Below are 27,415 nucleotides of genomic sequence, written 5' to 3'. Positions count from 1 at the left end.
TTAACTGAATACCAACACAGTCACACTGGAAATTCTGGTTTGTGAGCCGGGACTGGATAAGGAGCCCCAAAGGAATCCAGAGCGTGGGTTAAGGTTTCTCCACGGCTTGTCAGGTGGGAGAGGACACTCAGCCCCGCCCCTCTACCAGAGGACCTCTGCCTCGAGGGGACTGGGATGGGGATGTGGAGGAGGGGGCGTGGGCAGAGCCACGAGCCTCCGGATTGGCCGCAGACCAAGGCTCTGGGCCAAATAAAAAGCCACGCCCCCTCCCTTTTTTTTTTTTTCCCCCCATTTGAGCTTAAGATGAACTGGTGATAATTATCTGCATTTAGCTCTGCGAAGAAAAATGTAGATGTTTGTTTTGCGACCAGTCCAATAAATATGTTTGTGCCTCTCCGTCTTGCACTCCGCCTTCCCAGAAAGCCTGGTCTGTACAGATGGGTCTGACATTTAGTCACACCCAAGCAGAACGAAGAGTGAGTGGTCCACATTTTAGGGAAGGGCCTGACTGGTGGTTTTTACTTTTTTAGAGGCCCCCACATCTCTTTAAGACTCTGACAAAAATTGTGAACTCTTGCCCCAGGAAGACACACCGAGCTATCTGTACCTACACTTCACTGAATTTCAGGGGGACTCAGGTTAATAACCCTTGGTTTTTGGCCAAAGGGGGAAAAACACTAACTTTTTGAATGTACATTTCATAAAGAATAGTGAAGATCAGGAGTGTTCTATATGGAATCTGGATGACATATAGTAGTTTGAGGCTTTACACATGCGTACAAATCCACTGATCTTCACACTTGGCATGATAAGCCTTGAAGGTGCCTTCTCTGGTTAAGTCACTCTTACTAATAATCACAACTACAAGTCATTGAGTGCTAATACCACAAACCATGGAGTACTAGTAATCACAACTTATAGTTGTGATTATGACATGCCTAACTTAAACTCTCACATCAAAGGCAAGCGGTATTACCACCATTTCACACAGAGGTTTACTGAGGTTAAGACCAAGACCACAAAGCTGGTCAGTGGTCACAATGGAATGCAACCCCGGGCCTATGTGACATCACGGGGCCACCACTGTAGGCTAACTGTCCTCTTTTCTTGGCTCCAGTAGCAGAAGGGGGATGGGGAGTGGGGAAGGAGGAGGATGGGAGCTGAAATTACAGGAAGAGTTTATTTATTTGACAGAGAAGGAGCACAATTAGGCAGAGTTGGCAGGCAGAGGAAGAGTGAGAATCAGACTCCCCACTGAGCAGGGAGCCCAATTCTGGCTCCATCCCAGGACCCTGGGATCATGACCTGAGCAGAAGGCAGATGCTTAACTGAGCCACCCAGGCGCCTGGAAGAGGAGATGCTTGCTCTCCCTCATGCCTCCTGCTCAGAGCTTCCTAAGGATGACCTCAGAGCTAGGACCCCACTCCCACCACTTTTTTTGCTCAAAGTGCTGAATTTCAGTTGAAATGTATGGGGTTTGAAAGATTTTTTTTTTTTTTTTAATTTGACAGACAGATCACAAGTAGGCAGAGAGGCAGGCAGAGAGAGGAGGAGGCAGGCTCCCCGCTGAGCAGAGAGCCCGATGAGGGGCTCGATCCCAGGACCCTGAGATCATGACCTGAGCTGAAGGCAGAGGCTTTAACCACTGAGCCACCCAGGCGCCCCGAAAGATTTTTTTTTTAAAGTAATCTCTGCACCCAACATGGGACTTGAACTCACAACCCCAAGATCAAGAGTTGCATGCTCCACCCACTGAGCCAGCCAGTCGTCCCTACCCCTTAATGTACGGTTTTTAAATTATAAAACTCATAATAGTTTTTAATTTAAAAAAATTGTAGTTCAGGAGGGTATCAAAGGATAAAAGCCCACCGGCTAATCTGTGTTCAAGAGACAGTTGCCACCAGTAACAGATTCTCTGGTATCCATCTAGAAATGATGTGCATATACCCACAAAAATGTGCATTCTTTAAAAAAATGGGATCACATTACACAGATTGTATTTCAAGTTGCTTTTTTCACCTTGAGGTATCTAACAGACTTTTTCATATTAGTATATATGAATACACTTCATTATATGTAGAATGCTGCTTTTTAGGATATCCCAATCATAACTTAACTACATATCTACTGATTATCAGTAAGGCAGGTTGTCTTTCGGTTTTAGGATTATAAACTCTGCTATAATGGACATTCTTGAACATCTATCTTCACACATGTGGCAGTTACACCTAGGAGAAACTCTGGAAGTGAAATTGCTGGGGTAAAGGGTTTGCTTATTTAAAATGTTTCCTCCTGGGGCGCCTGTGTGGCTCAGTGAGTTAAAGCCTCTGCCTTTGGCTCGGGTCATGGTCCCGAGGTCCTGGGATCGAGCCCCACATCCGGCTCTCTGCTCAGCAGGGAGCCTGCTTCCTCCTCTCTCTCTCTCTGCCTGCCTCTCTGCCTACTTGTGATCTCTGTCAAATAAATGAACAAAAATCTTAAAAACAAACAAACAAAATGTTTCCTCCCAAAGGGCTGTGGTAGGCTGAATATTAGTGCCCTGCCCCGCTCCCATCCACATCCACATGTCTGGAATCTGTGAATTTGGTACTTCACGTCCCAACAGGGATTTTGTAGATGTGATGGATTGAAGAATCTTGAGGTGGGCAGATTATCCTGGGTGGTCTGAGTGGGCCCAATTTAATTACTAGAGTCCTTTCAGCAGAGTGCAGGAGGGTAGAGTCAGGGGAGAGGGCCATGAGAAGATGGAAGCAGAGACTGGAGTCGTGGCTCTGAGCTGCAGCCTCTAGAAGCCACAAGAGGCAAGAACAGGCCGTTCTCTGCAGTCGCCGGAGGAACCAGGTCCGCTGACTTCTAGATTTTTAGCCTAGTGTCCAAATAAATAAAATCTAAAAAATTTTGTTGTTGTTGTTGTTAAAAAAGAACAAAAAGGGGCGCCTGGGTGGCTCAGTGGGTTAAGCCTCTGCCTTTGGCTCAGGTCATGGTCTCAGGGTCCTGGGATGGAGACCCGCATCGGGCTCTCTGCTCAGGGAGCCTGCTTCCCCTCCCCCCCCGGCCGCTGCCTCACTGCCTACTTGTGATTTCTGTCTGTCAAATAAATAAATAAAATGTAAAAAAAAAAAAATGTTAGATTTTTTTTTAGCCTAGTGTCTAAATTGGAAGACTTTGGTCTTCGGATGTCTGTAATTTTAAGATAACAATTTGTATTGCTTTAAGCCATGAAATTGACAGTAACTTGTTAAAGCAGCAATAAATCGGAGACCACGAGAGGGCTGCACGCTCTTCCGACCAGAAGTTGTTAACCTGTTTAGATTCCTTTTGGAGTATGAGGTGATCTATGAGGCACTCTCTCTGAGGAAGAAAAAAATGCACCTCTTTATGTGTCTACTATTTCCAAGAAAACACAGAACCCCCGAAGTTTGTCCCTGGACCTCCTAAGGTTAGAGCTGTCCTTTTAGGGCCCCAGCTTCCTCTTCCCTCGCCAGCTCCCCGAAGGCAGGCTGAGATTTGTATCTGTGGTCTCCGGTTGGGAACTAACCACTTGTTGGTACAGGAGGACCCCTTGGAGGCCATGTGTACCACACTCATTTTAGAGATGGAGAAAATGAGGCCCGAGGTAGAAAAACTAGGACCAGACCTAAATCTTACGATTCCTGGTCCTGGATACTCTTTGGTCTGTATACCTTTTGTCTGCAAGGGAGGAGGAAGTAGGGAAGTATTTCTGGGCTCAGCTGGGTGTTAGAAACACTTCAAGTTACAGGTGAGGACAGTTTTCTTAACTGATCAACCACAGACCATAAAGGCCTCCCTAGGCTGCCCTTTGGCTCTGTTGGGGTGGGGAATGTTCCCATGGAAGGCCTGTTCAGGGACCCCTGGCCTCAGGCTCCAGGTCCTCTGAATTCATTATGGGTTTCTCTTGAAGTCAAGGGCTTCTCAAAAAAAAGGGTAGGATGGATATAGACCCTGCCTTTTCCCCATTGGTTTTTGGAAAAACCCAATATGATTTCCTGCCTTCTTGATTTTGGGGACAGTACCCTCCAACCAGTTTCTTCTCCCTCCTCTAAGCTCTTTGGTTGAGTTGGAAAACAGCTTTGGACTGAGAAGCGGTGGGGGAGAAGTGGTGCTAAGATCTTCCAAGATATGCTTTGACCTTCCCTGGGGTGTCCTGAGAGGAAACTTTGGTAGAAGAGAAGGAAATAGGGTCCCCAGCTGCAGAGGGAAAAAGATGAATGACCCTGGCTGGCTGAACCCCCTTTTCTGAATCACTTCCTGTCATTGGGCACTGACAATGTGCAAAGCCTAAGGTAAGATAATTGTGCGGACAGCAGTCCCCCCTTAACCAGAAGGGATTTGTTTCAAGGCCCCCAGCGGATGCCTGGAACTCTGGATAGTACTGAACCCTTTATATATATTATGTTTCTTCCTACATACATACCTATGATCATGCTTAATTTATAAATTAAACTGTAAGAGATTAACCACAATAAAATAGAGCAATGAAAGGAAAACACTGTAATAAATGTAATGTGGTCTCTCTCTCAAAATGTCTTCTTGTGCTGTACTCAGCCTTCTTCTCGTGGTGATGAGACGTTAAAATGTCTACGTAATGAGATGAAGTGAGGTCAATGACGTAGGCATCGTGATGTAGTGTTAGGCTACTGTTGACCTTCTGACAAGACGTCAGAAAGATGACCATTTGCTTCCAGAGCACAGCTGACCCTGAGTAAATGAAAATGTGGAAAATGAAATGGCAGTAAGGGTGGATAATGTAATAGCATTCTATCCTTGCCACAACCCCAGAAGTAGGAATTATCACTGTTACTACTCTTATCCATAAGGAACCTGACATTGAGAGAGATTAAGAACTTGCTAGTTTCCGGCACAACTGAGTTTTCAGAAACTGAGCTTTCAGCTAGTTAACCAGTTAACTCTTTCGTCCCCATTCTTGGAGGAAGAGGGTCCCAAAAGGGAGGGAATCACCATCACCAATGGCTCCCAGCAGGTTCTGCCTGCATGTGATCCCCCAGGCCTAACACCCCTCCACTACTCTCTTTCCTGTATTTGTCCCTGCCCTCCTGCTTCTTGCGCACCTCGACAGTGCTCCCCACGGTCCTGGAGAATACGCCTTGAAGGCTTACCGGCCACACCAGACGACTGGTCCTTTTCTCTCTTGTGTGATAGCTGTCGTTTTGAGGTAGGCTAGCTTGTTGACACCAATTACATGGTGTCGTGGAATGACACAGGGGGCAGTACGACACCATTACACATGGTGTCCTGTAATGACACGTTGAGTTCGTCAGTAGACATAGACGGAGCACTTACGGGTCTGTCACCTGCTGTGAAAAGCACAGCCCCGGGGATGGTGAGCAAGACATATGCAGCCCCCGTCCTCACGGACTGTATCACTCAGTGGTCACAGTTCACCTTGAACCACAGTTGTGACGAATGACAAGTACAGAATGCACGGGGTATTTAACAGGGCGACTGGGACTGAGGTTTCCAGGAAGAAGGGCATTTGAAGTGAGACTTGAAGGATGACAGGAAGCCTTAATCTGTGAAGATGGGTTGGGGGCGCGGGGGGACAAGCATTCCTGGCTGTCCGGGGCGGGGCGGGGGGGAATGTGAGCCTATGAGAGGACAGGGGAGAGCCTGTGTCCAGGATGAACTGAAAAAGGCCAGTGGTGTGGTGGCTCAACTTCTACTGTTTTCTGAGTCGGGATCCTTAAGTGGAACATGGGGATGTTGGTTAAATGAGACTCGGTTGTAGCCAGGGCTGGGCTGACTCAAGTCTGTCCTGTCTGTGGCAGCCACCCATGAGGCCAATGAGCTCCCTCCAGTTCAAGGCCTGGCTCCTCGCCAGAAAGGTTTTTAGAAAAGCCCCAACCAGGAGGCTCTCTGATTTCCCCTCTTCCTGTTGGTCTGCAACTCCAGAAGGCAGAAATCCCTGGGTTTTATTCTGACGAATGAAGGTGGAGCTCAGTGGCTGCGTATTTTTAGCTCTGATAGCATCTCACAGCATATTTTCCCAGGGAAACCCTCCACTCTCCCCATTCCGCCGGAAGCTCTGGGCTAGCGAGGCGGTGGGGCATCTGGGAACGCGGGAGTGGGCTGAGAAGGGAGTGGACTGAGGAGATCAGAGTAAATCAAACCAGATGCGGACGTGGGGGCTGGCCTGGGGGGCTGGTTACTCTCCTCCTTGCCTAGAAGCAAATGGGTCTTTGTCTCTTTCCCCTTCCGGCTTTATTCACATTAGGGGAACTGGAGGCAGAAGCAGGGCCCTACAACCATCTGCAGGGTCTGGGTCAAAGGTACCAAATACCGGATGTTTCTAAATAAAAGTTCTCAATCACACTATTGAATGGTTAGAAAATATGCTCTTTCTGACAATGAAATACACCTTTACAACACAAAAGAAGGTGCATGTCACGCTGTGGGTTTTATAGGGCAGAAAGCTGGCAGAAATATCAAAGAGGACTGAATTCACTACCATCGCGTATTTCCGGGTGTTCTGTTGTTGGGCTGGTGGTGTGTGGATGGATAAAACAGAGACATAAATCAAATTTGTACATCAATAGGCATTTACACTAGACGTTTTACCTCTCTTGCCTTCATTTCAGCCCCATTGTGTGTTATAATCAAGACCTCCCATTCCCTGGCTTTATTGAGATATAATTGAAATAATTGTATCTATTTAAGGAGCACGAAGTGATGGTGCATATGTGTGTTCACAGCGAAATGATCATCACAACCAAGTTAATTAACTCAGCCATCACCTCACAGATTACCTTTCCATTTTTGGTGTGGTGAGAACACTCAAAATCTCGGTATCATCGGGCATTTTCTCTCCTTTGTGCTCTACCGTTAGTTACGCCAGATCAGACAACCTTTCTTGAGTCACTGTTCCTCTCTGGTTTTCACTAATTTCAGTTTGAAGAAATTCTGCTCCGATAGGAAGATGGCACCTGAAATTGTTGATAGGACTTTTTAAGCAATACTTAGATTAAAAAATAAGCAAGATAGTTTACATAGCACATTCAACTCCTGCAATGGGGTCACATACAATTATTATAACAGAAAATATTATGAAACATTTTCATTTTATTATATAAATATCCCTGATGATAGAATTTTCACTGTCTCTTAAAGCAGCATCTGGAACATATAGTATTTTGTGTTATTTCAAATTGTTCAATTTTTGAGATATTATAAGGAAACCTCCCTAAAAGTGGCCCGTGGCTCAGTTTGTTCTGGTCTTCCTCAAGACTATACTTTGACCAATCATGGCCAAAAAATAGTTTGTAAATAAGTTAGTTTGGCATTATTTGCATATGAATCTTCTTAGTCATGCAAAATATTTTTTGTTTCACTGTTTCGATTTCTATTTCATTGCAATGGCGTTTTTGTTGCATACTTCACATGCATGTTCATTTAGGAAGGTTGATTTCTCTAAAATTTGTAAAAATGTTTGAGTCCCCTTGGAGCAAATTAGACAGACCTAGATGTCATTGATTTTGGGGGTAATGTTAATAACAGTAAGCCATAGTGCAGACCAAATGACTATCGTGTAAATTGAAAATGAATTTTATTGCCTCTTAAGACTGCTTCTCACTTTTTTTGGGATCTTCTGTGCCTTTATTTAAATTTTTAGTGCATCTTTCATCTTATCTAAATTAAATCTAATTACTTGAACAGCATTTTCCAGCAGTTCCATTGAGTGTCTGAAAGTAGTTATGATGTAAAATCTGATATGTGGTTCATCAAACATTCTATCTTTGGACAAACAGCTCCATACACTGTCATATATAAATATAACCTTTTTTTTGTTTCAAAAGCGGTGACATGATTAGAGGCACGTTGTCACTCATGTTTTCTAGTAACAAATTCAAGCTGTGTGCATTATGGGGCACAAAGATGTTCCTGCATTTTTGTCTAAAGGAGCCATTCTCGTAGGTTTGACCTCTTTCCTCACCTATGTGCCTCTGCAGCTCCAGCTTCCACACTTTCCAAGCAGAACGCACCCCTGATATCAGTGGCAGCATGATGCCTGAACCCTCATTACACTTGGAAGTCACTGCGTTCAAGGACGTGGGCAAGAAATAAGGGAGAAAGTCTCGGCCGGGCCTGAACAGCATTGGTCAGGGGGGGGGGGGGGGGGGATATTTAAGATTATAGGCTGTGGTGGGCCCCGCACTGAGTAAGGAGTGATGTAATTGCTTAATGCTACTTAATAAATGCACTTCTATGTAGGAATGTGATGTTCAGGGCCTGGTAGAGTGTAGGGCTAGAGTGCATCTGATCTAAGCCAATCGGGGCCTTTTCTTGGCCAATATTTGATGCTGGAAGATTCTTTGTCTTCATTCTCTTGCTGCCTGCATCTCCTTATGTTCAAATGCTCATTTTTCAAGTTTAGGCTGAAATGGAACCTCTTCCATGAAGCCTTCCTTGATATTGCCCTCACTCTATCCTATCCCAACTGGAAAAACACTGTCCTTCCTCTGATCTTGAAAAACACTTCATCTGTCTCTAGGGGTCCCTTAGGATAGAGGTGCTGTTAACATACTGTCATATGCTTGGTGGTGAAGAGCTTGGGCCTGGATCCAGACTTCCTGGACTTTGAGTTCTAGCTCCCTTCCTTCCCATCTTTGCACTCTGGGCCTCAGTATCTGTATCTGTAAAATGGGGACAAATAACAGCACCCACTTCCTGTAAGTTGTGACATTTATGTGAAGAATTTTCAGCCCTTTTTCTGATGCCTGGCATGAGGAGGCCTGACAATTGCTAGCCATCATTACAATCACCGTATTCTGTCCTTCATTCTCATTCACTATATGCATTTTTTAAAAATCCCTCCCTCAACTCCAGGAGTTCCTTTAGGTCTGTGGCTATGATCAATTTTTAATCTTATAGAGAGTCTTGCCAATAGTGAGTATTCCAGATGTGTTTCTCAAAGCAATGTTCTCCCAGCCGTCGAATAAGTTCAGGGCCCTCAGAGACAGAGGCTTTTTTAGCTCTAGCCTTTCTCTTCTCCAGCGTTAGGGACCAAATTGTGTCATCCTTCACCCCCTCCCTCCAGAACTCATATGTTAAAATCCTAATGCCCAGTACCTCAGAATGGGGCTGTATTTGGAAACAGAGTCTTTAACAAGGTACATTAGGTAAAATGAGGTCATACGAATGCATCTGAATGCAATATACCTGGGGTCCTGCTACAAGAGGAAATGAGGACCCAGACACAGCCAGAGGGAAGACTGCATGAAGACACTGGGAGAAAACACCGTCTAAAAGCCAAAGAGACACTTAGAAGAAACCAACCCTGACGTCACCTTAGTCGTGGATTTCTAGCTTCCAGAACAGTGGCTGTTCAGACCATGCGGTCCATGGTATTTTGTAATGGCAGCCCTGGCAAATGGATACGCTCCGCCACCCTATTTTCTCCCATCACGAAAAGGCTTCCCCTTCAATCTGAAACCCTTCAGTACATTGCCAGGTCCCTCTTCCCGGATTGTGTCCAGGTGTTACAACTGCCTGTGAGGCAGTGGTCCTTCTCCTGTGGGAGTTTTATTGTTGTTGTTGTTGTTTGTTTGTATATATCGAACATGGATTTCTATGTTCTCGACCCCGTATTTTTCAAAGCATGTTCCATGAGAAGCTCATTAGTGCTGCTGAGAAAGGGGTTTCCGAAGTCACGGCCACTAGGTTCTGGGGTGCCATTCCAGGCTGGTTAGTGCTGCAGGACTCAGAGCCCTACAGATCTTCAAGGAGGGAAAGAGCAGGAGACATTCCTCAAATCCATGTGACCACAGAACCCTCTTTTCAGTGAGCATCTCTCAGGACGAATACCAACTGCCCCCCAACTACAGCAGCTCAAATATGCAGCCCATAATGATGAGACTCCTTGGACGCAGAGATACACGGCTGAAAAAGATTTCAAGTTTGTGAAGTAGTCAGGCCCCTCAAAGCACCCCACTGGGACATTCCCGAAAATCAGGGCAGTAGAGCTAGAAGGGACCTCAGATTATTTTGTCCAACTTGAAGAAGAGGGAACCAAGGCCTGGAGACATGATAGGGTTGGCTGTCCAAGGCCATAGCCAAGGGGGAGTCACTAATGCCCTAGGACTCATCCTTGTGAATGGTCTTTGGGAAACTTGCCGCTGCATAAAACGTGAGACTCCATGAACCAGTGTTGGTCTTAAACACAACCTTGTAGAGTTCTTCTGGTGTCATCCTTTCTGATGAAGGTGAGAGGTACCTTCAGCCTGGAGACGAACTCCCCCGCTGCCATGCTGGGCCTTCTGATCCCAGGCTCTGCTCCATCTTACTCACCGAAAGCCCTGAAAAGTTCAGTGGCCCTAAGTCTAGTTTAGGGGTCTGGCCTGGCTGATCTGTTCATTATAGTGTGTGAGCAAACACTCAGGCTTTGAAACTGGGTTCAAATCAGAATCACCACTTACTCACTGTGTGAAAATAAATACGCTGCAGAGCCTCACTCTAGAAGGTGGGAAATAACAGATAAATTGATTGCAGCTAATTCAACAGGCGGGAGGAATGGGGTTTAGCCTGGGGCCTGCACACATCAGACCTCATTAAACATTGGTTTCCTTCCTTCCTCTGAAACTAGGGATCCCTCAGTGAGACTATGAAATCCTGAAGCGCAGGAACTACTGCTTGAATCTTGGCCAGTGTCAATCAACCGGTAAAGGTAATGCACCCAGCAAGAAAGCACTGACCCGCTGTACCCCATCTCCTTCCCTTCTCTTCAGGATGTTTCCTTACCAGCCAGTGTCCACACGACCTTCCACAGCTCAAGGAACCTTGGAGTAGGACAATGAATGAGGGCCAAGACGCTGGTTTGGAAGCAGTTTTAATGGAGATGGAAATGTTTATCAACTCAACACAGGTACCCCAAAATACAAAGCAAAATATCATCTTCAGCTGCATAGCAAATATGATTTAAGAATTTAACATCATTATTTGATCACAAGCGTAAATATAAGTCACCATAAATAAATGTAAATTCATTGTACAAAAATCCCCAACAACTCTTAATACAAATATGGTACATTTGACAGTTTCTGAAACAGAATTTTTTTTTTAAAACTTTTTAAAACCTAAGATTTTTTTTTTTCCTGGTTCTTAGACATACACACACAAAAATCAAATCAAAGGGAGCAGGAATACCAGGGAGGAAAGAATATTAAACCTGTTTGGTATTCATAAATAAATGCGCCAGCGAGCTAGGGAAGTGAAATGTCTCTCCTTAAGGTGAAGACCTCGATTTACCAGGGTCAAGTCTCTTTAAGATAACAGGATTCTATCCAGGGGTCAGATTCAGGGTTACAGACGCAGGATGGAGGGGCAGGTTGTTGAAACAGCAATCCCATCAAATGGATGATCCAAATCTCCACCAAAGCAGTGGGCAAGGATTTGGAAGAAACTCTAGGACTTAAGAGCGGGTCATCTGTCTGAAAGACCCACTGTCCGCACACAGGACTAAAGATTCAGAAGACTCTGGAGCTTAAAGATTTTACCTGGCTTTGGAATGCAGGTTCTATCATATGGTGTAGCCTCTCCCTTCTGCCTTTGGGACATATCCATGGTCATCAAGAGGAATAAACAACAACAACAACAAATCAGAATAGGAAGCGACATCTCTAGACAGGGGGATCTGCTGGTTCCCACACTGAATTGTTTTCCTGCCCCACCAATATTTTCTTTCCTGGCTCAGAGGGAGCTCAGGGCCCAGGCTCTCGAAGGAGAGACCCTCCACAGCAGCCATCCTCAGATTTCCATGGGCAACAGAACAGGTCAGAAAGCTTGTGGAAGGTGCAGATTTCCCTACCTGATTCCCAGGGATGCAGACTTAACTGGTTTGGGGGAGAGCCCGGAAATCTGCACCAAATGCACTAACCTCAGGACATCCTGCTGGAGGCCTTTGGGCCACGCGTGGTGAGTCCCATCTCTCTCCTCCCTGGGGAGCACAGTGTATCACACAAACCTGCTATAGACTGTTTCTGCCCTTTCCATGGGTTAAAATGGGCCATCTAAATGATGGTAACCATTTCCATTCATCCGCCCTGAGGGAGGGGATCATTGTTGCTCTATTTTCACATTTTTCTTTTTGTCCCTGGATTCGGGGAGAGATATCAAATGTCTCACTTTATATTTTCTCACAAGCTCAGGGTCACAGGCTCCCTTTGAAGAAGAGGAGCTCTGTAATGAGACATTCATTCCCAAAGGTGTCCATCCTTCTCAACAGTCTCCCCATGCTCGGTGGGAGATTCTGCAAAGACTTTGGGTTCTGCTGGAGAAATGGAAGTAGACAGGCCCCTATGATAGGCGTATGCCTTGAAATCTAGGTTAAGGAACACTGGGGATGTTGAGAGCAGAAGATAAAATATCCTAAGAATTTCTCAGCTTCTAGGACAATGCGAGTCCCGATTCACTAAAACAGGACTGCTTTTCTGGAGTGTATCCTGGTATTAAAAACTCATTGACAAGAACTATTTATATTCCTCACCCCCCTGACCCAATACATTTTGGGCTGCTGTTGAAATAACCCCTTAATATTTTCTTTCTCGTGGGAGCTTTCCTTGATGAGAGAGTGTTCAGAGAAGCCGTCCCGAATGTGGTCACCGGCTGCTGCTGCGGGCAGCACGTGCCTGATTTGTCCAGGGCTGTGTTCCCACCATCCGCGGCCCTGGGCACCTTGCTGCTCACAGTATTTGCTTCATGAATAAAGGAACCACCTCGTCATCAAACTGAGATGGTCCCACAGCTTTCTGTCTGGGGCAATGGAATTTCTGGCTATGTCAATAAACATTGCTTCCGCACAGCAGGCCAGACCACCTTTCTACCCAAATTCCAGTCAGTGAGACACGGTTGTGAATGTGTTTCTGAGTCCTCTCTAGGAGCACCCTGAGAGGGGAGTGTGTTTTGGGGGAGTCCGGGGAAGGCCAGAGCCAACACCATCTATCATGGTGCCAGTACCAGGAAGCTCGTCTTCTGTTTCCTGTGGCTCTCAGCATCTGGTCCACAAGTATTGTTGGTGGTCAAATCCTCAGCATCCAGAGTAGGAGGAGAGGCTGCCTGGGAAAATGGGGGCTGGGGGAAGAGGCACAGGAAATGAAGAAGCCAGGAAGTGGAGACACGCCTGTCAGGTTGGGCTGATATCTGATATCTTGGGGTACGGCCACGCTCTTTTCTCCATCTCTGAGACTTCACTCTGAGGTCGCATGTGGGCCCTGGGAAAGAGGTCACCATCTGGGAGGAGGTCTTGAGAAGTAACCATGGATGTGGGGTGGGGCTGCGAGATGGAGAAGGGGTGAAACTAGGGCTCTTAACACGGCTGAGGGGAAAAAAGAAAAAAAAAGCACATACTGCCCTGTTTCTTTTCATTTTTTTTTTTTTTTTCATTGATGCTATGGAAAAACCACCATGGAGATGTCATGGGACAGCATGCACAGGCCCAGCCCCTGGGAGGCGTAAATGTGTTTGGGGAGGTTCTTATTTGCTTCCAGGCTGATCCCATACGCTGTCCAGCCGGACCCTGCTGCAGGCTGGCCATGGCTTTCTCTCTCCTGCTTCTTCTCCTCCTCCAGGTCAAGGGTCTGCAGGCCCTTCCACCTAGCAGGTCGTGGCCAGGGACTGGTGGATGGGTGGCTGGAAGCAACGCACGTGCTCTACGGTGGAACTGTCTGTCTCCACGGACTTCATGTACTTGTTCAGGATGGCAAAAACCTCATTGTTCAAGATCTGGTACTTCCTAATTCTGTCTGCCATCTTCTTCAGGGGCTGCAGAAGGACAGGGATGTGCAGGTTTGGGGCAGGAGGAGGGGTCAGAGAAATAAAAAGCAAGAGCAAGAAAACGCAGTGAGGTTGGGGTCCTGGGTCCCGAAGCTTCGATGATCATGTCACTCTCTTGCTTATAGGCCTTCTGTGGGTTTCCAGAGCTTAGCAGTCACATGTTAACTTGGCCATAAAACCCTTTGTGAGTTTCAAGACTTACTACCAGGCTACAGTAATCAAAACAGTATGGCACTGGCATGAAGACAGGCCTATTGATCAATGGAATAGACAGTCCAGAAATAAACTCTTCCATTTATGGTCACATGAATTTTCATAAGGGGGCCCCAAACATTCAATGGAGAAGGGGTGGTGTTCTCAATAATTTGTGCCAGGGGGGCAGGAATGGCCAGCAAGCTCTAGGAGGATCTGTTTACAGGAGAGATACGGTATGCTAATCTGCATGTTCAATGAGCTCTGCTAAACATAGCCTAGGGGACAATGCATACATCTCTTTAGATCACAGGGTGGCTGTTTGGGCTAAGAAAGCTTGGGAAGGCAACTCCCCACGGGCATTCCTACCACTGCTTGGTCACACAGGCCTCTGCATTCCAAAGGCCTACACCCTTCTCCAAAAGCTTCCATCGCCCCCAGTGGCCTCCCTTACATGTAACACAGTGGCCTTGTGTTACATTTCAGCAAGTCCGGTATTCTGGATGATGACATTTGTCTACATTAACCCCAACATTGGGAAAACTGGATATCCACATGCAAAAGAATGAAGCTGGATCCTTACCTTATATGATATACAAAAAAATCCCCTACAACAACAGCAACAACAACAAACTTCAAAATGGTTTAAAGACCTAAACATAGGATCTAAACCGTAAAACTCTTAGAAGAAAACACAGAGGAAAATCTTCATGACATTGAATTTGGCAATGATTTCTTAGCTATGACACCAAAAGCCCCAGTAATAAAAGAAAACATAAATTGGTCCACATCACAATTAAAGACTTATCTGCAAAAAGGATACTATCAACAGAGTGAAAGGGCAACGCATGGGATGGGAGGAAATGTCTGTAACTCGAATATTGGATAAGGGATTAATATCCAGAATATATAAAAAACTTCTACACCTCGACAACAACCCAGTTACAAAGCGAACAAAGGACTTGAATAGACGTGTCTCCAAAGAAGACAAATAGCCAATAAGCAGGTGAAAGGACGCTCGACATCATTAGTCGCTAGGGAAATGGGAATCAAAACCAGAACAAGAGAGCAATTCACATCCATTACGATGGAGAGGACCCCAAACCCCAGAGAGCAAGTGCTCGGAAGGCTATGGAGAAACTGGAACCCGCGTGCATTCCTGGTGGGAATGTAAAGCGGAAACAGTATGGCAGTCCCTCAAACACGAAAAATGGAATTAACACGTGATCCGGCAAGCCCACTTGTAGGCAGATACCCAGAAGCAATGAACACAGGGGCCTGAACAAGCATCTGTACGCCCACGATCCCAGCAGCGTACTCACAAGAGCCAAAAAGTGGAAGCAGCTCAAGTTCACTGAAGGAGGAGTGGGTAAATGTAACGTGGTGTAGACATATAATGGAACATTACTCAGCCTTCAAAGGGAAGAAATTCTGACGCAAACTACCACATGGTGGCCTCAGGCACGTCACGCTTAGGGAAACAAGCCAGCCATGAAAGGATAAAGACTGCAGGACTCCTCTAATCTGAGGTTCCTAGAGTAGTCAAATCCTAGAGACACACAGCGGAAGGGTGCCTACCGGAGGCCTGGGGGAGTGGAGTTAGTGTTTGATGGGTGCAGCGTTTCCGTTTGGGAAGCTGAGAATGTTCTGGAGGGGAATGGTGGGATGTACACGTACACTGCACTGTACATGTAATGATGGTTAAAATGGCAATGTTTCCGTTTATGTATGTCCTACCACAACAGCAACAAAACACAACAAAACAAAACAAAAAACACCCCTTTAAGAGGTAGTTCCTGCTTCCTTCTCCTTTCAGCTGGTCCCGGAGACCCACTCTTTGTTGCAGCCGTTCCCCCTCACGTCTCTGAGCCTTTGCGGTAGCTAGCTGTTCCCTCTGGAAGAGCACCCCCAGCCTGCACCCCATTTTTGGCTGGTTATTGGCTGGTGGTCATTCTGGTCTCAGCCCAAGCATTGCCTCCACAGGAAGCTCCTCTCTGGCCACCCTCCCCACCTGTCCTCTGGGCCCAATTTAGATCGCCCTTCTCAGTGCCCCCACAGCAGCCCCGCTTACCCCATGGCAACGCTCCTCCCAACCGCGTGCCTGCACTTCCGTGTTCAGTGAGAGTCTGTATGCACGAGGCGCCAGCATCGGCGGTCTGACCGGCACAGGGAAGGGGTAACTCAGGTCTGGAGGCCGGCCCAGCCCTGCAGGGTGGCCTGATTCATCCCAGCAGGTTATGAGCAAGTGACTCAAGGCTTCTGACGAGAAGGTCCCTGGCTGCTGAGCATCTTTGTACCCTACCGTGGTGTGGGGACTTGGCCTCCATAAGCAGCTTGCCCTCTTTTTCAGATGAAAGCCTGCTTGTCAGGCCTGGCCCAACTTCCCAGGCCCCAGCCCTTGGCTGCTTACCACATTCTTAATGACCTCATCCTTCCCGTCCTGCCTCTGGACTTTCAGCAGGTGGTAACAGAAGTCAAACAGGTCGAAGCGACGTTGCTGGCCCAGTAGGACGATGATGGAGCAGCCGGCCCAGTTCAAACCGTCACCAAAACATTGCCTGGGAGTGGGGAGAGGAAGCAGCTGGAGTGAGGGGCACAGGAGGGTGAGGGAAGGCCCTTATCTTGGGCCAGGAGTACAGAGAGGGAGTGAGCCAGTCCCAGGGCCAATCCTCTTAATCTGTAAAGTGGGTACAAGGGAAGATGCAAGTGTACATTCATTTGTTCCAGGGACCATGGTTATAAGTCCCTCTAGCCACAAAAAGGTGTCGGCCTGTTAGCCACTGATGTAAGAAAAAGAGACAATTTTGCAGGGAAAAGATTCAACTAGTCCTTGAGATTTCTGTGGCTGATTAGAATTCCGATGAGATTCTGTCCCGCCTCTGTGAAGGAGACACCAAATGCTTGGGAAGGAAGGACCATCTGAAACCAGAAGCCCAGGTGGCCCATGTAGGCTGAGAGGGTGGGGACAGGGTGTGGAGTGCTGGGGTGTGGGGTCTGGGAGCGCTCTCGGTCTGGCGGAGCTCGGCCGACTCTCTGCCAGCTCTCACCGGCATCCTGGGCAAGTCCAGAGGCTGTGGGGTCATCTCTCTGCTGTTTTTCTTATCCTCAAGCAGCAGCTACAGCCCAGCGGGCAAGTTTCCTTGCATCCCCATCAGTCTGGCTAGAAGTACTGGCCCAGCAGCTGCTCTGAAAACAGCTGGCCCAGCCCAGCCTAGCCCCAAAACCACTTCCTCAGGGAAGCCTTCTCTAGCCCTCACTGGCTTGTTCTCAAGATCTCTTGGCTCCTGGATGACAGGATTGGTGTCTGAGCACTGGTGTCCGTCCAGCACCTCGTACATCATAGGTCTTCCATAAACAGCTGGTGGGCAACCCACCCCTGCTCCCCATTCTAGTTGAGCCCTGGTAGCCTAGAGACTCTTGGTGAGAGGAGACGTGCAAGCTGGGCAGTGAGCCAGCCTTCCTTGGGGGTACTCACTCAGCTGTGAACTCGTTGGTCCCCACAGGGATGCAGTAGACGAACTGCATGGCACTCCAGAGCCGGTGGAACTCCACGCACTCGTCAACGTGCATGACGCCGTTGGTGGGTGGGGGGCCCCGCCAAATGGGGTCTTGCAGGTAGCTCCGAATGCGTGTCAGGATGACCTCGAACATGGACAGGCCACAGCACAGCCGCTCCTTGGTCAGCAGGTCGCCCTCCCGAGCGATGGCGATTTGCTGGGAACAGAAAAGTGCATCAACCATTTATCTTCACCCCAGACCTCACTTTCTACCTCTCACCAGAGATTCCTATACCCCGGAGCTGGCTGTATCTGGCATTCACTCACCAGTGTGGATATCTTGCCCAGAGCTGGGCACTAACTTTGTAAGCCCTCGTGCAATAGAGGGATCTTGTGGTAAGACTTACTTGGGGCAAGTGAAATCTAGGTGGCATCAAGGAGTAAGAGTCAAACTAAAAAAAAATTCAGTCTACCACATAATGAAATGCCATATACCTACTGCAAAGACAGATGCTACTACTACTAGTTCACACTCACTGAGTGTGTGTACAATACATCAGGTCCAAATTCCTCACATCAACACCATGAATCGGTGCCATTGTTATCCCCATTTGACAGATAAAGAGACTGAGGTTCAGAAAGGGAGCCACTGAGTGGTAAAAGCTGGCATTTGAATCCTGATAGTCTAGATGTACGGGTTAAATTCTTAAGTGAATATAGAGCAAATTTCAGAAAAGCTTGTATACTACAGTCCTATTAAAAACATCAACAACATAAAAAAAAATTAAAAAAGCCAGAAACATCAACAACATGCAATCACACAGACAAACAAACAAAGCCATATGTGAGGTGTGTGTTTCTGTGTGTCTAAACTCGTTTAGAAGGAAACATCAACTGTGGGAGCAGATGGGATTGGATAAACAGGCAGGATTTTCACTCTTTACTTTAAATACTTTAGCACAGTTGAATGTTCTGTAGTAAGCATATGTTACTCTTAAAATTTGCCACTGATTTTACAGCATCATTTCCTCCCATTAGAAGTCCTCTGACCATCATAAACTATCTCTATTAATAATTTAAACTAGTTTCACATCTGGGTCCTGGTTATTGCATCTCTAATAATCAGATGGCTAGACCAGCACATGGAAACACATTACTATCTGCATTATGAGTAAAAATGCCTAGGGGTAGAGGTCTCAAAACCACCTGCAAATAGTAGATTGATATTAAAATCTGAGGTCAAAAGAAGGTCTCCAAATCTAGGGACAAAGCTAGAGAAGGCCGGCCTTGGAGATGGAGAGGTCCACGGGGCGCTGGTGGGGTCAGCTCCCCAGAGAGCTCATGTTACAGAGTGCCTGCGGAGGGGCACCTGACTTTCCCCTGTGAGTTCCGTCCTGGAGCCCCCAGAAGGAGGGCAACCTTTAAATTAATCCACAGAGGGAAATAAATCAGGAAGCACAACATGAGAGCCTGTTAGGAAAATGGGCCAGGAGCTCAGTTGTCATGACAACTATAAACTGAGAGAAGTCCAGGACAAAACCGTGAATTGGGGAAGATGAGTTTGACAATGTGTTTCAAGCATGAAGCAGAGGGAACTCTGATTCATGGTGATGCATCTTGCTTCCTTAGGCAGAGAAAGCTCCCGAGCAGAGAAGAGATCATTTAGGTTGCCACAGGTGGCTAGAAATAGGTCTTTTAAAAAAATCCTGAGCCATGGGGAGCCTGGGTGGCTAAGTGGGTTAAAGCCTCTGCCTTCGGCTCAGGTCATGATCCCAGGGTCCTGGGATGGAGCCCCACATCGGGCTCTCTGCTCAGCAGGGAGCCTGCTTCCTCCTCTCTCTCTCTGCTTGCCTCTCTGCCTACTTGTGATCTCTGTCTGTCAAACAAATAAATAAAAATCTTAAAAAAAAAAAAACAATCCAGAGCCTAGTGCTTGATTCTGTTCTTACCAGGCAACACTCTGTGCTGGTATTTGGACCCTGAAAGGCCTCTCCACTCAGAGTGTGCCAGGTGCAAGGAAGATGGTCAGTAAAAACATAAAGGACCCATATTTGTTCGCAACTCATGAATATTCTTCTTCGTAAATTAACACACAGACTTCTGGTTTAAGAATTAATCTCCTGTGCATCCAGTTAGTGGGAATCAATCCCGAAGGCCTGACAATTGTGGTAGGGAACTAAAAATTAGCCATGGGGTTTACAAATCTGCAGATAGACTTGGAACTCTTGTGACCTCCCACGACAGCCAATCAAAAAGGGCCCCCGACAGAACACGTCCAGGGGCTTTGCCGTTCCTCAGAAAAGCGTTCACCCTTCAGTTTCTCCTGGAAACTGGAAAATTAACACAGTAGCTTGGGTCAATATGGAAAAACACTTCCAAAAAGTCATTAAGAAAATAAAAATCTCCCACAAACTCCATTACCTAGAAATGAGGTTTCTTAGGATACTGATCTATGATTTGTGTTAACGTATGTGAGTGTGCGTACACATCTACAGCTAACAATTTGGATCAGATTATCTTGCTTTTTATTCTCTTCAGATAGCAGCAATCTACAAAGCCATTTCCTTCAATATTTTCAGTAACATAATTTTTTAATGACTACAGAAAGTGGCCACTGATAGAGCCACCATTTATCGAGCCTTCTATGCTTAATGGTTATTTTTAAATGTTTACAATTTTTCATTATTACAGATAATTCTTAAGCAACCGTCCTCATACGCAACCCTTTTTAAGCTTGTCTCTGACTATTTGTTTAGGATTAAATCCTAGAAATAGAATTCTGCATTTGAAGTGGGTACATATTTTAAAAGGCTTTTGCAATATAGTAGCAAACTAGTCTGAAGGAAAGCTGAGCCACTCTGTACCATCCCCTTCTTATACCTTCCCTAGCTCTCTCTTATCAGTAAGGAAAGTTCTCTGCCAACTTGAGGGATGAAAAATTATACCCCTTCTTCTAATTTCCATTTCAGTGATTGCTGGTAAGGCTGAACACTTTTGCTGTTTTTTAGGGTGTGAGTTTTCTTCCGTGTCCTTTTTCCTTTGGGTAGGTCTATCCTTCCCTTCTTGCTTTGAAAAAGTGCATTGAACTGTTTGCAGCAAAGGCCCCCACTTTGTGACTTGGTGTTATATATATATATATTGTGTGTGTTTCACATAAATTTCATCCATTTCTTTTCTGTTCTATTCAGTGCAGGATTTTTCTCTCTTTCTGCCATCCTTTTCTGAATTAACAAGAGAACAAAAAAAGCATCTGTGAAAATAAACGTGGAAATACATTTCTGCATGGAATACTTTGATTACATTTAGTACACTCTGGAGGAAAATGATAGCTTGACAATCCTTTCTATAATGCCTGTGTTTTTCGAAAAATTTTTTTTACTCATTTTTGTTCATCATGACATTCATGAAAGGCAACAGAGGCAGCAAAGCAGCTCTTAGCCCATTTCACAGGTGGGAAGACAAAGACTGAGATAGTAAGTGGCTAGCCCCAGATTGTGCATCAGTTCAAGTGTGAAGCTGGGACAAGAACCCCTGTCTTCTGACCTCCTGTCAGAGTGTGCTATCCATGAGAGCACCTTAGTATGTCCCAGAAATAAATGGAAACAGGGCAATAGCATTAAAACCTCTTGACTTTAAACTACGTGGTAGAATCTCCCCGTCTTGGACTGAGATATTATGTAAGTCCCCGACACTCCAGCGAGCATGGAAGGTAATATTTTGTCAACTTTTCTTTGGTCTATGGGACGACTAAGTTTCCTTGAGGGCCAGTGAGTAGAAAACTGGTACTTCCTTTGCAGCAGAGCGTCTAGGCTTTTGTTTGAGAAAAACTCGGCATTTGACAAATTGAGATTTCTATCCATCCCAAGGAAATTGTGTTCACCAGAACAGGGAAGGAATTCATAGTCTCCTAAGTGGAAACACATGCCAAACCCTGGGTGCGAGAGGCCAGATTCTTGTAGGATGACACCAACGGCAAAGCAGACACATTTCTATGTCGCTGGCTTGGGGGATTTCTCCCTAAAAGGAAATCTTTCCAGGACTCCTCTGTTCAGCCTCTGAAGGCCAAAAAAGAAAATGCGTGCACTCCACAGGGTCTGAAATCTCTCTGTGGTGACTCAAAGAACCCAAATACCACTGAACATTCAGTCACTGTTTGCAGGAGGAAGTGAGTGGCACGCAGGTGGTCTGGCGAGGGTTGCTGATCGGGGGACACCTGAGCGGATCTCGTCCTCAATGTGCTCCAGATACTTGCCCTGATTTCTGAGTGAACAGGCTGCCTTCTGCCCCCTGCTGAGGATCTGAGCCCTTCAGGCTCCTCTGCTTTTGTGATGGGAGCAGAGAGGAGCCCCAGAATGGAAGTTCAAGTACAGATTTGAATCCTAACCCTTCTACACAGTTGGCAAAGGCAGGAAACAGACCACCCCAGCTTGTCTTACCACAGTGCCCCATTTCTCTTTCTCAGGAATTTCTCCCCTGCCCACCTCCCTAAAATGGGCAGATTACTCAAATCACTGTGAACGGAGACACAGCACATGCTTTTGGCCACCTCCCTCCTCTTTTCTCTTCCTTCCTGACTCCTGCCACAGTCTGTGAGTTCTCTGAGGCAGGGGTCCTTCCCCACTTGTCTCCATGTTCAGAGCAATACTGGTTTGTAAAACTTAAGTTTATTTTCCAAGATTTTATTTTAAGTAATCTCTACACCCAACGTGGGACTCAAACTCACAGCCCCGAGATCAAGAGTCATTTGCTTTACGGACTCAGCCAGCCAGGCGCCCCGTAAAACTTAATTTTAATTACAGAATTAGCCTATGATCTTATTCACTTTGGAAAATATTTGAACACTACAGAGAAAGCTGAAGTCTCCTGACCCAGGAGATCATCATCCCATCGCTGTCTCTCTCATCTCTCTTCAGAGGGTCCTGCCATAAGGAACTATAAGTATTATCATGTTTTAGGAATAGTTTCACTGGTAGGGTTTTTGTATGCTTTTTTCTCCTAACCACATGCTTATGCTCTGTCCACACTGATGCACCCAGACCTCATCTTTCCTTTCCATTATTATGTACCAAGTAGTCAATGTTTAGATAACTTTTCCACATTTTATTTAGCCAATCCTCTACTGGTTGTCTCTAGTTTTTGCCTTAACGAACAATGCTACAATAAACTTCTGTGTTCTTGCAGGTGTTTTTCTAGCAAAGATACCCAGAAGTGAACTGCTTCTGGTTCTCAGGGCGTGTGGAGTTTTAATTCTGGGAGTTGACTTAGAATTCTTGATATCGAACGGGATCATAACAGATGCTTGTCTGACGTCCTTCCTTCTTAACACAATAGCTGATAGATGGCGTAGAAGAAAGAACTCAGGCTTGGGAAATAGCAAATCTCCTTCCAGACCCGATCCTGCCACTAACAGGCTTTGTAGACATGCTTCCCTACCCTCTCTCTGGGCCTCAGTTTCCCAGTCTGTAAAATGAAGGGATTGGACCAACTGCTCTCCCTCTCAAGTTCCTGTTGGTTCTCAGAGTCTGGGGCAGAAGGGTCCTACCTGGGGGGTCCCCAGCCGCTCTATCAGAGGGACGAGGTGAAGTGGGGCATACTTGGCTTCCAGGCGTTTCATGCGGACCTCCAGACGCTCCCCTTCTGCAAAAGAAGCAGCAGAGCAGAAAATGAGACTCAGGGTACCCGGGGGAAACTGAGGAAGGGAAAACTCTCAGAGGACCACTGACCAATCTGTGCTCCCAAACTTGGACGGACTGTGCAGAACTGCTCTCCTTTGTTCTAAAGTGTGATTCAGAACTCACTAGAAGGAAAAACATTCTGGTGTCTGTCCAATGACAGAATTATCAGCCTTGTGGGGTGGTGAGTTCCCCATCATTCGGAAGAGTTAAACCAAGGCTAGACAGGAATGCACTAGAAATGATCTAGAAGGACCAAGGAACAAGGCCTGAAATGTCACTTCCAACGCTGCGATTCTATGAATATTGAATAGCTGCCCAAAGCTTTATTTAACCTTTTCCCTTTCTGATGGCAGATCTGAGTTTATTGGGATTAGGTGAGTGTCAAGTTCAAATGCAAGTTGGCTATTTAGCTGTTGTTAGTGGTTTCTTACCTTTGATGTAGACTCTAGGCAAGATGTTTTGGAAAGGTGCAGCATGGAGCAAATCACAGACTTCCTCCTGAGACTGCAAACAGAGATGGAAGGAAAGAAAGGAAAAACAATTTTCATTTTATTTTATTTATTTAAAGATTTTGTTTATTTATTTGACAGACAGAGATCACAAGAAGGCAGAGAGGCAGGCAGAGGCAGAGAAAGGAGGAAGCAGGCTCCTTGCTGAGCAGAGAGCTGGATGTGGGGCTCGATCCGAGGACCCTGGAACCATGGCCCAAGAAGAAAGCAAAGGCTTTATTTAACTCACTGAGCCACCCAGGTGCCCCAGCAATTCTAATTTTAAACCATGAAGAATTTTCATTCCTAGAACTTTGAGCCCCACAGTCAGCCAGGGTTCGAATTCTGGCTTCTCCTCTTAACTAGCTGTGGCACCTTGGACAAGTTGCTTAACCTCTTTGAGCCTATTTGTCTGCAAAATGAGGACCAGAATTGTACTTATTTAATGAGTTTTTGTAAAGATTGAGTGAGAGAATGCATAACCTTTTAGCATAACCCCTGACACATAATGAGTGTGCAGTGCACTTCCATTATAATCTTATGAAGAATCTGTGGAGGATTTCACATGAGTGACAGAGGAATGGAAAAGAGCTGATGAGCCCAGACTGGGCCATGAAGCCTGTAGGCTCAAAGTAGGCGGCTGGGCCAATCTGCCAACCCACCATGTAGAGGACCAACTACTGAGAAAAGAGAAACTAAAACCCAGGACAGATGGGTTTTGATGGTGACTTGTTATGCAAATAAAGTGAGCTTTACAACTACTTGAAAAGAGGGAAACACCTGGGAAGGACAGGCCTGGGAGATAGAGTCTAATGGGCTTGCTGTCCCAGGGCCAGTTTGTGATCACTGGATTTTAGAACAGGGGATGGGGTAAGGGGACTTAGAGAAGCCACCCTCCATGACTCTTGGTTTCTCTTCCTTAAACTGTGGGGATTTGGACTAGGTAAGATCCAGACTTCATTCAGGTCTGGCACTCTTGGATCCTTAGCATCTGAGAAAATCAGGATTGTGAGTGCTCGTGGCTTGCCTTCTCCACATGGATGGAATGCGCCGCCCTAGAAATCTGGAAGGCTGGCCGCTCACGGTGGGGAACCTCCAAACTCCTTTTTTACTCTGGGTCACTCCTTGAAGTGAGGCTAGCAGAGCAAAAATGAGTGAACCCTTCAAAGGGCCCTGCCTGAGTGTCATTCTTAATTTCTTAGCCAGAGGGGAAATTTTCCCTCTTTTTTAAGCTATGTCTCTCGTAACCACTATATCAAATAACCTGGTACTGATTGCTATTTCTAAACATAGACCCTTGGATTCATCATATAATCTAAAACTTGGCTTATTGGTCACGATATTCTTTAATTCACTAATTATGCTGATTGATTTTCAATGATGAACCAGCCTGGCATTCTGGGCATAAACCTCACATGGTTGTGATGCATGATGCTTTTAATATATTGTTGGAATTGATTTGCTAATATTTTGTTGAGGATATCTACTCTATATTCATGAGAGGCACTGATTTGCTGTTTTCTTTTCAAGTGTCTTTGATCTTGACAATAGGATAATGTTGATCTTGTAAGATAAATTGGGATGAGTTTCCCTATTTTCTGTATTTTGGAAACAATTGTGAATTGTTATTATTTCTTCCTGAAATGTTCGGGAGAATTCACAAGTGAAACCATCTGCACGTGTAGTTTTCTTTGTTGAAGTTTTTTGTTTTTTGTTTTGTTTTGTTTTTAAATTAGAAATAAGATTTCTTTAACAGATGATTCAGGATACCAATTTTTTTCTCAAGTGAGTTTTGGGGGTTTATACATATCAAGGACATGGCTCCTTTCACCAATCCTAAACTCCAGACTTGTCTATCCAGTTCCTTGCTGGATATCACCACTTGGATATTCCACACCTCATTTCCAAAGTTGACCCTTTCCCCCCTTCCTCCCTAGGGTTCCTCTGCTCACAGAATCACATGACCATCTCCTTACCTGCCCAAGCCTAAAACCTGGGGCTTACTTCCTCTCTTCTTCACTTCTTATGACCATTAAATCCTCATGTCTCTGGCTTCTTTCCACATTCTTTCCCACTGGCCACCACAACACTCTGAGCTCCTTTATGCGTGTGGATGCTGTCTCTAATTTTGCCTCTAACATCCCCTAGGATGTAACAGTTTCTCAATAATTATTGATTAATGAATGCATATTTGTTAGCTCATATTTTTCTTAGATGAATAAATTTACTTAGCCACATATTTAGCCTCCAAGTATGAGAATACCATTACATCCATTCATCCAACAAATACTGGTTGAGTGTCTGGCACTGTTCTAGGCTTTGGTATGATGTTGAACACGTTAGACTGGATCTTTGCCCTCATGGAATTTATGTTCTAGTTGATGGAGACAGATAAAAGCAAGCAAACAAATCAGAAAAGTTCTGATAGTGATGAAAGAAAACAGGGTAATAGGCTAGAGAGGACTGGGAATGGAGAGGGGACTGTTGGAGGAAGGGTGATTAGGAGAAAACTTTGGAGGGAGAGACTTTTGGAAGATGGAATAAGCGAGGGAACCAGCCATGCAGATTTGAGGTCAGAGCATTCCAGTACAAAGGCCCTGGGGGCAGAAAGTAAGCCAGAGCATAGTGTGCCATGCTGGGAATCACGGTCCAGACTGAGGCGCTAATGATAGGGAGGGACCACATCATGTGGGGTCATAGGCATGGTATGAAGTCTGGATTTTATCTTAAGTGCAGTGAGGAACCATGGAGGTATTTTAAACAGAGGACTGGTTATGATAGCTCCACTGACAAGTCTTCCTATGTTTCCTCTTTTCTTCCAAAAATTTCAGTTGTCCCTAGAAATTTCTTTTTTTTTTTTTAAGATTTTTCTTTATTTATTCAACAGACAGAGATCACAAGTAGGCAGAGAGGCAGATAGAGAGAGAGGGGGAAGCAGACTCCCTGCTGAGCAGAGAGCCCGATGCAGGGCTCGATCCCAGGACCCTGAGATCATGACCTGAGCCAAAGGCAGAGGCGTAACCCAATGAGCCACCCAGGCGCCCTAGAAATTTCTTACTAGAAAAGCTGCCCATTGCATGAACTTACTAGAAAAGTTGCCTATCGCATGAACTATCAGCTTTCTATTTTATTAATGTAAATAAAATTGACATTGGGTGCCACCTTAGGGGATGGAGGAAGGAAGAAGGTTCTGGATCCTCTACAACAAGAGCAAAGTTGTTACTTTACTCATTTTACAAGATGAGCTTCCCTTTCAGATTTCTCTGGGAGGGACAAGAGTGTTCCATTTATCCCTCTCTGCATATCCCCCTGTCCTCCAATTAACAACTGTAGGGGCAAGGGGAACTTCCTTCCGGCGTGTACTTCCTGTGTGTTCTCTACCTTCTAAAGCAATTTGTTGAAGGCGAGAAAAGACAGAAGAATGTGCTTTCTTAATAGAGGTGGGAAAGCGTCTGCCTGAAAGGTCCTAGAGGATGAGCTATGTGGCCATTTGCATAATGAGGTGGCTACAAACCCCGCAACACCTTTCAGGGAAGGTATCTGTTTGGCATTCCTTAGATGAGGCCATTGCAACTGATAAAAATGTCCAGATTAGAGCACACAAAGGCTTGGGTCAGGGAGCCCAACAAGCCTCTGTAGTGGGCATCTACGCGAATGGGTCAACCTCCTCCTTACCTAATCTCTATCTCAAAGGATCCACATTTGGCCTTCCACTGTGCCCAGGAACCCATCCAGCCCTTGGCATGTGAAGTGCTCGGAG

At 45.8% G+C, this 27,415-nt stretch overlaps 1 protein-coding gene across 4 annotated transcripts in view; it reads right to left on the bottom strand.

The window, feature by feature from the left end:
• Positions 1 to 10,843: 10,843 nt before the first annotated feature.
• CYFIP2 (cytoplasmic FMR1 interacting protein 2) overlaps positions 10,844 to 27,415 on the bottom strand; it is a 120,755-nt gene continuing 104,183 nt past the window's right edge. For 3 of the 4 annotated variants that reach the window (XM_032851661.1, XM_032851662.1, XM_032851665.1), the window contains 5 exons: positions 23,599 to 23,671; positions 23,035 to 23,129; positions 17,471 to 17,709; positions 16,406 to 16,553; positions 13,624 to 13,791 (listed from right to left, as the gene is read on the bottom strand). In XM_032851661.1, the coding sequence (XP_032707552.1) occupies positions 13,624 to 13,791; positions 16,406 to 16,553; positions 17,471 to 17,709; positions 23,035 to 23,129; positions 23,599 to 23,671 (723 nt within the window). Of the gene's footprint in view, positions 13,792 to 16,405; positions 16,554 to 17,470; positions 17,710 to 23,034; positions 23,130 to 23,598; positions 23,672 to 27,415 lie in introns of all 4 variants that reach the window. The other variant, XM_032851663.1, reaches the window with a different exon arrangement.

This window comes from Lontra canadensis, unplaced genomic scaffold (genome assembly GCF_010015895.1).
Source record: "Lontra canadensis isolate GAN:19392208 unplaced genomic scaffold, GSC_riverotter_1.0 scaffold5, whole genome shotgun sequence".
Taxonomy (NCBI): domain Eukaryota; kingdom Metazoa; phylum Chordata; class Mammalia; order Carnivora; family Mustelidae; genus Lontra; species Lontra canadensis.
This window is presented reverse-complemented; position numbering and strand designations above follow the sequence as displayed.